At 35.0% G+C, this 12114-nt stretch overlaps 1 protein-coding gene across 5 annotated transcripts in view; it reads right to left on the bottom strand.

The window, feature by feature from the left end:
- LOC115444450 overlaps positions 1 to 12114 on the bottom strand; it is a 365866-nt gene that overhangs the window by 204462 nt on the left and 149290 nt on the right. For all 5 annotated transcript variants that reach the window (XM_037446463.1, XM_037446477.1, XM_037446478.1 and 2 more), the window contains 2 exons: positions 801 to 1136; positions 346 to 466 (listed from right to left, as the gene is read on the bottom strand). In XM_037446463.1, the coding sequence (XP_037302360.1) occupies positions 346 to 466; positions 801 to 813 (134 nt within the window). In that variant the 5' untranslated portion in view covers positions 814 to 1136. The remainder of the gene's footprint in view (positions 1 to 345; positions 467 to 800; positions 1137 to 12114) is intronic.

The raw sequence follows: 12114 nt of genomic DNA, 5'->3' as shown, positions 1-12114 counted from the left end.
GCAAAAGGTACTAATATATAATTTATGGGTATAGGCTATGTAGTATATAAACATTAGACTGAAGATTTATATCCTCGGTAACACTAGAAATATGATTTGTGCTACTTGCAGTATTGTAATGGGAGTTGCAAAAATAAAAAGCAATCACGAGATACCATATAATTTTTTGTATTACTTAATTTCATTCAATTATAACTTGAAACGTAATCTCTGGAAGGCATTATAGAGGTATATATTATGTATCATTTATTGTGTACATTTAAATTATATATGCTGTACCCATATATGATACTGTTTGTTATTCATTTATGTATATAAAAAAAGGTTCAAGAACAGAAATCCCACCTCTTTTTGGTAAGACTGTGGTACGGCCTCTCGAGCTGATCGCACTGGCCCGCCGGCGGAGCGGCCGCCGACCGCAGCGACGACAGCGAGAAGCTGCTTTTCATCGCCGAGTGCTCAAAGCCTGTAAACGAGACGTAAATCTTAATAACATTGTAGTAAGGACCAATTTCAAAAATATGATAGGAAATTAAATTTACAATTACCCAAGTTTCAAGTTTTGAAAAGAATTATGCAAAACTGAGTTCTATCAATAGTGAGATTCTGTTGTGTAAAGGTATCAGATGTTTTGCATATTATGTTGAACTACCACATACTCAAAATTAGATGATTATAAAACAGAAGTGTAAGGCTTAATTACGAAAGATCAATAATTACTTTGCTTTAAGATTCGACAATAGTTTCAGGTTTACGCATTGTGAAGATAAAAAAAAACAAGAAGCAGTCGCAATACTCACTTGTAGTAGACATTGTATCGTCACCGGGGGACCTCTAATCGTATCAATTTATTGTTAAATCAACATTAGCTCATCCCGGCTCGTTTGTACTCTCGCTGTACTTTTTGTACTTCCACTTCGTTCAGTTACTCTAAGATGCTTCGTTTTAAATAGTGCTATGGCGACTAGATTCGTTAATTAAAGTTATAAGTACAATAAATATCGTGTAGGTCACGTTATCTTGGGGCAAGACTCATGGGTATGTGGTCTGCATGATTTGGTCGGTGCGTCGGTGGTCACATTGCTTATGCCGAGTGTGTGTGCTCTGTTGTGCAGGTTGGTCTTCGCCGGCCGATCCTGGAAAGAGAAAAGCCATATTAAAAACATGCATATCTCAATATAATACATGGGTAAATAGGATTTTTGCTGGTGTTAGGATATATTTTATATCCGCCCGGATAGCGACCACCTTACAAGGTGTTAAAACCCGCCATAGTGGCCCACGTTAGTGTGTCGCGTTCATGAATAAGCCTGTGCATGTCCAGTTCTAACAGGCCAGCATAATTGTCTAAGGGTAATCATCTCTCGTCAGTCAACATTCTAATAATAATAATAATATCAGCCCTGTATTATATACTTGCCCACTGCTGAGCACGGGCCTCCTGTACTACTGAGAGGGTTTAGGCCTTAGTCCACCGCGCTGGCCTAGTGCGGATTGGTAGACTTCACACACCTTCGAAATTCCTATAGAGAACTTCTCAGATGTGCAGGTTTCCTCATGATGTTTTTCTTCACCGTTAAAGCGAACGATAAATTCACAAAGAATACACACATGATTTTAGAAAAGTCAGAGGTGTGTGCCCTTGGGATTTGAACCTGCGGACATTGGTCTTGGCAGTCCGTTCCACACCCAACTAGGCTATCGCCGCTTTTCAACATTCTATTGGACCTCAATTCACTTACCATCAGGTGTAGTGGTGTCAATTTACCGTGCCCTTATAAAATAATAATAATAAATAAGGCAGAAACATCATCTTAAACATCAATGCTTGTTTAAATTTAGACAGCAGTGATCATTATATTTTAAAGTTTTCGCGCCGAGAATCTAAATGTGCAAGCAACACAATTTACCGTGTAAGTTACATACACATAAATAAATTAAATAGATCAATACTCCATAATAAATAAACCCTCCATAATTTATTAGAACAGTCGCAATTATCTTCACGCATCATTTTATCGATAGGGAAAGGTAGGCAGAAATACGAGCGGGCAATAATTACAAGCTCACGACATCTAGCGGCCGCCCGCGGCGATTCGTTAATGCACAATTTGCAATCGCCAATAAATGACTTTACATAATCAGAAACACATGGAAAGTTATTCCTGACGTGATGAAATTAGTTTTAATATATCGATAAAAGCAATTGATTTAATTTCTCTTATGGCACCAGTAGCAATCAGGAGCCGTCATTCACCGCCATTTTAAATAAACAATCAAAACGTTTATTTTCGATCTATCGCGAAAATGCACCAATCAGAATAAAGTTATTTTGGACATGTTTGCAAATAAGTTACTTTGATTGCTTTATCCTCGGAATCGGATTGAAGATTGAGATTGGGACGGTTTATTAATCATTCTTAGTTATTCAAGGATCAATTACACGTAACCTGTAAACTAACGCCCGTATTCACAAATGTTAATTACCTAAACACAGAGCAAAGCCATGAAAAAAGTCTATTTTTAAATACTTTCGGTATGATAACCTTCCCAATGCATAGGCAGGTTGATTGAGATAAAGCTTTATTTCAGTTAGCTGTCAAATAACAAAGCCACAGAAAACGATGAAATTGATAACAATACGCGTTCAAGCGCAGTATACGTCCTCATAGTATTATTATTGAGAATACGGGAGTAAATGAACGAAAATGTAAAACACGAACCCGTTGAAATCTAATACATAAGAGACACATAGGTCCCTGAATAAAACGCTTCTTACCTATTGGATACTACCAATTGACCGCTTATTACTCTCATAACAGTATCTTATAGCCGACGAGTCCTCATTGACTGAGTGACCTCCAGTCCACTTCAACGGCCCATCCAAAACCACTTTAACACGTACACATCTCCATCATATTTGCACCACTACCAAAGTTTACCAAACGGCCAAACCAAATCAAATATTTAAAAACATGCCCTGCGCGTACGCCTACACATTACGGTGGCACGAGAAAATCAATGTTGAACCTTTCACCGAAACAGAAATCAATTGTTTTCACCGAATGGCATCAAGGGCGAGTCTAGGAGTTAGAAAGCAGCAATTTTCCATCAGTTTCACACCAATTTGCGGATTTACAAGACAAATCGTCGCGGCACGACAGCCGCTGTCATTAAGGCATTAGGAACCATCCCCTTTCGCTTGATAGTTCTGTTAGTGTATGTTGAACTGACTTAGATCCTGGATCTGTATAATCTCTCTACATTGGAAAGTTTAAGTTTAGGTTGGTAGAAAGTATATTTTATTATGTGAGAAGCAGAACAATCGTATTGACAACTATCTCCAATTCATTGTCATACATAATTAGGCCCTTACTAATAAACGCTGTATATATCTGTCATAATTACGGAATTGTTTGTCTCGCTTCTTCTGACTGTAAATAATACTCAAAAGACAAAACACAATAACGGTTACAGATTTATAAAACGATCATTAATAAGGTTATTAAATAAACATAACATATCAAATCTCACTTACATTATAAATGCGAAAGTTTGTAAAAATTTTTGGATGTCTAGATGATTGTTAAAAGTAAACGCAGAAACAGCTGGACAGATTTGGATCAAATTTGGCACTCAGGTAGGCCATGACCTGGGTTAACACACAGGTTACTTTTATCCCATTAATTTGTTCCCATGAGAAATACTTAACAGATATTTTTAATCAGATTTTTAAATAGATCACGCAGTTACCTAACAGGTAGCGCTATGAACAGTGTTTTAGGGTCTTTTATAGCGGGTAAGGCTTCTCATGCGGGCGGAGCTGCGAGCAACACTACTTAAAAAATAAATCTAGATATAAAAGTCTCATCCAATCAAATCGCAAATAAGTACTTTGATGAAATGCAATTTAGCTAACAGAAATACTTCTTACAGCCCACAATTTACTACGAGCCTGAGTTGACCTTCGGAAAATCTTGTGCAGCAGTTTAATCAGACTACTGTTCTAAACACGTACAATGAACAACAAAAATACATATTAAAAATATAAACAGTAATTACTTTTATTACAAATACACATTTTAAATTATTTAAGTCACGTTAGTATGTGGATTGTGTGGTTTATTTAAATAAACAAGGCAAAACTTATTCCTTAAATAAAGTTGCATTATAATCAAAAATTCAAGAAAAAACACTCTCAGTGACCCAGTATTGCCAACTTTGATCATATGGCAATAGATTAATCAGCACATCGGAAATTTTGGTTACAAGAGTTTTGTTTATGCCTACCCTATGTTAATGATGAATCACATCAAGTACTAGGATATAGTAAATAACCTGAATTTTCAATGTAATATCTTTGCGTTCCATATCCAACAACTGAGTTATTCACGTCGAAATGCTTTCATAAACTGTTTCTTTTACTAATATCGATTGGCCGATAGACTTGTATGCCCTTGACACAATAAAGTACCCTTCAAAATCGTTCGAGAATATGATATGAGGCCTTATAAACTATTTGACATTCTATACCCTTCGACTGAAATGTCATATTTCATTTATTTCAAAATAACACCACTTAGAAGTTTAAACAAAAATGCCCTATAGGCTGGAGGTTAAGAAAGGATGTTTTTAGGGTTATGCAAGAAAATTCAAGGTATTATTATGGCGATGCGTGTTTTCGAAATGTCAATAACTGAATAGCGTTGGTGAGATTTGGCACTTACGCGAATGACAGAAGATAGCAAGATTGGTGGAGTTTCAACGCTCTTCGATCGATTGTAATTATTGGGCCTGGTATACGAGTTGAGTAGGTATATGAAGTTGTTGTGTCTGATCTTCAATTCTGGTAAGTATTGTATGTTTACCTATCATTTCCATATTCCTCCAGACTTTGCGTCAGGCATGTGATTGGTCGTATAAACTACGGCTTAAATCATTCGAATATTCGAAATTCAAATACGTTGTCATGGATTAATGGTAAGTGGATTACGTAAATTTTGCCTGACCGTGTGAAATATTTGATGCACAATATATAAATTTAAATAAATACACTGCGCGTGAGTGTACCTAACTGTAGTCCGTATGGGGTTAAGATAATAGTAATACGTGACTGGCGTCGTGTGGTTCGTTCTCAGATTCTCGCGGGCGTGTCTTAACAGCCAACGTATTGGAAAATGTGGGGACATCTGTTCGGACGGCGGTCTAAAGCGATATCCATAGATAATCAAAGTATAATCTCCCTAAATCTATACTAATATTATAAAGGGGAAATGTTTGTGGGTTTGTAAAGCCTCTGAAACTACTGAACCGATTTTGAAAATTCTTTCAGACAAAACTAAATCACTCCTGAGTGCTATAGGCTTCTTTTTATTCCCGGAAATTTATTTATTCCGGTAAAACTTCTTTATATGGGCGAAACCGCGGGCAAAAGCTATTAAAATAAATAGAATACTTTATTTATCACGTAGGCGAACAACATTGCAGTTATGATACGTCAAAACAATATATAACAATAATATTCATGATATAATCGACATTCGAAAGAGTCCTATTCTTCTAGCGATTCCCTGTAACACTATACCAAATATATTCAACTATAAAGTATTCCATGACTTCTTAACAGCGAGCACAACAAAATTCTTGTACTTATGTTTTTAAAAAAAGAATTTTTGAATTGAACTTACTAAACTCAATAAAAAATACTTAATGGAATACCATAAAAACATGACATCTAACCATTAAACATCTTTATCAAATCATCTCATGAGCGCACACTTATGAATGAAGCTATTAAACTAGAAAAAGATCATCAAATAAGGAAACTGGTACAAAAAATTACGAACTAATAAATTGGGACGAGTAAGCCTCTGTAGGAAAGAAGATCCGCAATTCGTACAAGGTTCCATACATCTCAGAGGTCTTGTAAAAGTGGTCTTTGGATAAAGAGTAAAAGTTCTGATGGGTTAATTTTAAAGCGAATATATTTATCACGCACGCCGTGTGAATCTTATACAAACAATGAAAAAAACTAAACCGCACCGAACTTTCTCTGAACCATGATTACGTTCTAAATTAATTTCTAATTTTGAAATAATGAACAAAAAATGATAAAATTTATGAACGGTACTTGGACAATAGAAAAAACAAAAATTCTGTGTACATAAACTAACTGTTTAATGTCTTTGTATTAATCGTACATTAGGATCAAATTTGTGCTTCAAAAGTTATTACCAACGGTAATAAGTCGCTGTCTTATTTGAAATGTCCGTGTGGAAAAATGTCACAGCGTCCTTAGATATTAATACAAAAATAATATATTTACAGAAAATATGCTTGTATGCGCATTAATAGAATACACATCACGATATCGAAAAAATATGAAGTATTTTACATTGGTGTTTTGATATTGCAGGGTAGATTGAGTAATCATCGCATGAGCGCAAAATTTTTGTATGACAATCTTGTCAATGACAGCTCTGTATAATCTTAAAACTCTTTGGTACATACTGCTTTTTGTCATTATTAGAACAATCCCAAATATCACTTGCAACAAGCAAATTTCTATAATTTATTATACTTATTGCAAACTGTCTAACTACTGTGAGATAAGGATTTTCCCACAGATTTATACAATGGTACACCATTTTGTTAATAAGTGTAGTTGAATTATTATAATGGATTACTTTTTACTCTGGTTTAAGCAAAAGCGCAAAGCGAAATTAATATTATCTAAATAAATTTTATGTAATTGTTATAAATGCGAAATATTTTATATTAAATATTATTGATCCTAAATACTTGCAGGTTTGTCGTAATTCTAAATGTATTATGTTACTGAGATAAGTTGCAACTCATTATATTACAGTGTAATGGATTTTTTTTCTGCCTCAGTGACGTAGTTGTTACGGTACGACTGCACTACTGAGGTCTCAGGTTCGATCCCTGGATCGGGCAGTGATATTAAGTTTTTCTACTCAGTATCTGCCGGTGCCTGAAATTTGTGCCCGATTAGGCTCGTTTGAATATCTAGTCTGAACGTAATCATTAGCTAAAGGATATTTATTACTGGACATAGACTTGAGGTTTTCAGGCCGACCTGTTGGAATTGGGCTGCATCTATATAATCTATACGAGCTCTAAAAACATTAAAGATGATCTTATATTTCAGCATACGTTAAGAAAATAATTTTAACTTTTCAAATACGCAACCATACCTCAGTTTACGTATTAATTATTATTTAATTATTCCTCAGCCCCTTCCGTATCGTACACGCTTTCGCTTACAACTTGCACACCCGTGCGAAATTATCAGATCATACTTAACCGCTGTGTTACTTTCAAATTCTATGTCGTAGATAACATCGCTAATGAGGTACAGAGGGCAAACAATTTTTTTTTTGTCAAAATTTCTTGCGGCCTCTAGCGATGATGGGAGAAGGGTACACATAACAACAATTAAAGTGAAATTTATCTAAATCATATCCGATATATATCATAATTAATGTGTTTTCGGAAGTTGGTAATTTCCGAGTGATTTATGTGATTCTGATTGATTTTCCTAGGGGCCGTATAAATTTCGTGTTATGCCACTACATAAACAAAGGTGAAATATAAGTAAGGGGCTATTCATAAATAATCACACGAATTTAATAATCTTTTGGCCCCTCACCTTGTCCTTGTTACACGTGGGCACATTTACGGGACCTCCCTTGGTGTGACGTCACATGTTTGACACTTTTTACGCATGCCACATGTATAGCCAGGTATATAGCATACCTATTATTAGTTTTTTGTTTACAATTGATGTTATGTGTTTTAATACTAAAGATTTTGGCACGTGACGTCACAAAACTTATGACCCCCGTTCTATCTTAACATTTGCATAACATTTACTTACAATTTGCTTAATAAAGGCCGTCCATAATTAACGTCACAATTATGGACGGCCTTTATTAAGCAAATTTAATTTTATTGGACCCATTTAGACACAAAAACACCATTCGACAAACAACACGGAGTATCGATTACATTAATCATGATTGTGAAATAAAACCTAAAACCAAATCATCCGTTACAAACAGAGTCGTAAAAAAGTTAAAACAATCGGCGGAGGAACCAGTTTGCGTCGAATGGGCTCCCCAAAAAGGATACGACAAAGCAAAGGTGTAGCGCCTGGGCGTCAGCACCTAAGGTTTGTTTTGGTAGGGCATGTAATATATTTAATATTAGTGTTGATCGCGACTTCATCCGCGTGATGACCCTCTCTTGCTACAAAAACTTGTTAACAAAAAAAAATAACATTACCTATATACTGGTTACCAATTTTGGAGTCAGTTACTTATACTTAATAATGCCTCCATCAATACCTCTAATATTTTAATAATAAATAATAATGATATCAGCCCTGTATTATAATCTTGCCCACTGCTGAGCACGGACCTCCTCTACTACTGAGAGGGATTAGGCCTTAGTCCACCACGCTGGCCTAGTGCGGATTGGTAGACTTCACACACCTTCGAAATTCCTATAGAGAACTTCTCAGATGTGCAGGTTTCCTCACGATGTTTTCCTTCACCGTTAAACCTAATATTTTAAACCGCTGATTTAACCAATACTGTAACCTTGAATCTAAGATTTGCCTCCACAGCAATAATAAATATGAATTGCTGCAAACCTGTACCCATAACAAACCATCTGGATGGAAACAATGTGTAATTAAGATTTTTTTATATAGTTTGTGGGATTATATCGAGACCTGCTCGGTGAATCCAATCGGACCGGATCGAAACGCGGCCGCGTGGCGACTAGCGGCAGTACACAATGGTGTAATTATCTCGCTTCGAGAGGATCACGAGAGGACATGCAGTCCTGTTTTATACAGATGGATACTAAAAATATCTTTTGTTTCGTGTGTGAATAAACTTGTTTTGATGGGTCGCGCCTTGGGCAGGTGCTGCGATAATACAGGTCGGCGTAATTCTGGCAGTCGTCAAGGGGTACCATTTCTAGTCTAGGTTTTTGGAAAATACCCTACTTAGCAATCAGATCGAAAGAATCAATTACGTTACCACGATTAAAAAAAGAAAAATTATAACTAGTACACTAGCTTTTGCCTGTGGCTCCGCCCGCGTCAATAAGGTTTTCCAGGATAAAACGTAGTCTATAGCACTCACGAGTAAAATAGCATAATATTAGCGAAAAAATCAAAATCGGTTCTGTTGTTCCCGAAATTAGCGCGTACAAACAAACAATCTCTTCAGCTTCATATATTAGCAGAATCTAAACGCAGTGTAAAAGGGAAGCACCCTATATATACCTCTAATCGCAGGTGAACCCCCGAACACTTGTAAAGCAAGAATCCTGTCCTGATGGTCGACCGGAAAAAAATATGTTTTTATACCAAAGAATGCGATCGAGACCCAAAATTATCACGATGACATTTGTAAGCTTCAACTTTTTAGAAGTAATAATATCCGAATCATAATATCGTCATAGATTTTTCTATTTTACTCGACTTGTATTGAGAGCGCTTTTACTTAAAAATCCACTTAGTATTAGTTGTAGGTATATAACATATTCTGCGAAATAATTATTCCCTATACGTAGGCGCTGATTAGGAACTAAAACATTCGTTCCCACAATACCTAGACCCAAAACAAATTTTGCGGATTATTGCCATCGATACGGGAATTGATACCTTCTCGTTCAAACACCAACAGTTTATTGTCCGTTACGTCTCGAACGCTGTCAATATCAATTAATTTAAAAATATTTCTTAGCAAACAACGCATTATAAACTTTAAAATCGCTTATAAAACTACTAACAGAACCCAATCTTTCTTTACTCGCCTTTCACGGACCTGCAAAAACATCTCCAATTTAGACCATCACGAGTACAAAAATAAAGATCCTTTATCTAGATGGTCCGGATAGCATTCTATACAGCTCTTTGTTTGGATCTAACATATGCTTAACATCACAGCACTCCAAACAAATATCTCTTTGTAACACGGTCGATTTCATTTACAACAGATACCATCACAATTTCACTTTCAATGCATATTTGACGAGTATGACTTGTCTATTTTGGCTACGGTAATTAGTTACTTGATGGGAGGTAATTCATTGATGTATTCGTGTATTGACTTGTGAACACACGTAGATAGTTATGAATATAGATTATGGGCAGGTAAGTATACGAGATATTATTTATTTTAATATTGTCAACTTGCTTGTGCAGTATTATACTTTCGAGAATAATAGCGTATGACTATTTAGCGTGTATGTTTTAATTTTTAACGCCACTTAACTCCTGAAAGCCAGTGTCAAAGTGTCGCGCATTATGACACCGACTTGCGAAGCTGGATGAGTCTCGAGAAACTTAGTCCCCCAAATTTTGTTATTTCATTTGTCCATAGAAAAATATTGAAGCAAACCGAATAACTATAATAATGCCTAATTGATTACAAAGGAAAGAAAATATAATTATAACGTCATATATCACTCTTCTCGTTCTTGGTGAAAACGCGTAACCTCAAAATAACTGGTAAAATTCAATTAACTATGCTATTTCCTGGATTTAGCACAATAGTATTAATTTAGTCAAGTCACAGTGTAACAGAGAGTCTTACCGTGGTTTGGTTTGGCAATTAGTAAGAGTGAATTAACATAAACCCAAACGTGGAGAAACATTGCAAATAAATTAGCATTATCATTTACTTTAAAAGAATTTCTTTCCTGTGTCTCAATATTACCACAAACATATGTACTAAGGTTTGCGCCCTTGTCACGGGCCATACGATTGCTTAATTCTATATCCCAGAGCTTGGATATATTTATATGTAACCTGTCAGAATTCACAGAAATGGCTCATAGATGTATTGAAATCAATTGTTAAGATTAAATCTGTATAACATCGCATTAGTATTAACTGTTATGGTATTATAATATATGTATAAAGAAATAAATAAATTAAAAAAATATATATATTTGACACCAATAGCGCTTGTCTATGAATGGTGTTTTCTGTTTCGTCAAAAATATTAAAAAACCGCAAACACAAAATACACATCGTAAATCAATTTTTTTTTTTCAGAAATGTTAAAGTAAGGCACCTAAATAAAATGTTTTTTCTTTCTATCAATAAATATTATAAAGAATGTCATTTTAAACGCTACACTGGCACTTCTTTCTTTATTTTCTTTACCTCTCGACTCACAATTACCGAATTCTGGATTAATCAATTTATGCATAATATAATTACATCTCAAAATCACATTAAATCTCATTAACAATAATAGAACTTATACAAAAAGTACGCCTAATGTGTTACTTAAAAAATAAACAAATAATAAAAATAATTTTCTAATAGAGCATCATTACGGATCAATGTAATCGACATTCATACGAATAAAGACGCACTCTATACGGAGTGACAGGGCCATATTTAATGCTCATTCATTTGACCCCCGACCGCCCAAAGGTCGTAGGAGCAACATGAAAGTGACTTTTTATGGCAGGTTATAATCATATACACCTTTTTACTTGTAGAAATGAAATTAATAATACATACGGGTATGTTTAACTTTGAGTATCAAGATTATAATATCATTTTCACTACTTGATAACAAATTACCGATCTATGTCTATTAATTTTGACAACAAAATATTATTTTTCTATGATACTTTTATTAGTTTTGCTCGATAAAATAAATGCAAGTAGTCGAGTAGTAAAATTTAAATATCCCACTCGTATTGAATGTATATACGGTCTATAGACACTTCCATCAAATTAATCACCAGATAAACTATTTTTTTTTCTATACACATTACTACGAAATCCTATGATAGGATACACAAAAATCTTGACAATTTACCTCACATGAAATTCTAGAAATTAGTGCTTCAATTCAGGCTAAATCATCCTCACCATAATCAAAATAACTACACAAAGAATACAACTTACAAAATATATATCCCAAAAAACAACAGTCCCCAACCTTCGCCTGGCTACGTGTCTGCCCTTCGCATGTGAATAGAAAGCTATCTACATTCATCTACGTTCATTTATCTTCATTGAAGGCGTCACACTCGCTTCGGTAATTGTTACGG

Source organism: Manduca sexta, chromosome 6, assembly GCF_014839805.1.
Source record: "Manduca sexta isolate Smith_Timp_Sample1 chromosome 6, JHU_Msex_v1.0, whole genome shotgun sequence".
Classification (NCBI taxonomy): Eukaryota; Metazoa; Arthropoda; class Insecta; order Lepidoptera; family Sphingidae; genus Manduca; species Manduca sexta.
The sequence above is the reverse complement of the archived record's forward strand: the minus strand, read 5'-3'. Positions and strand labels throughout refer to the sequence as shown.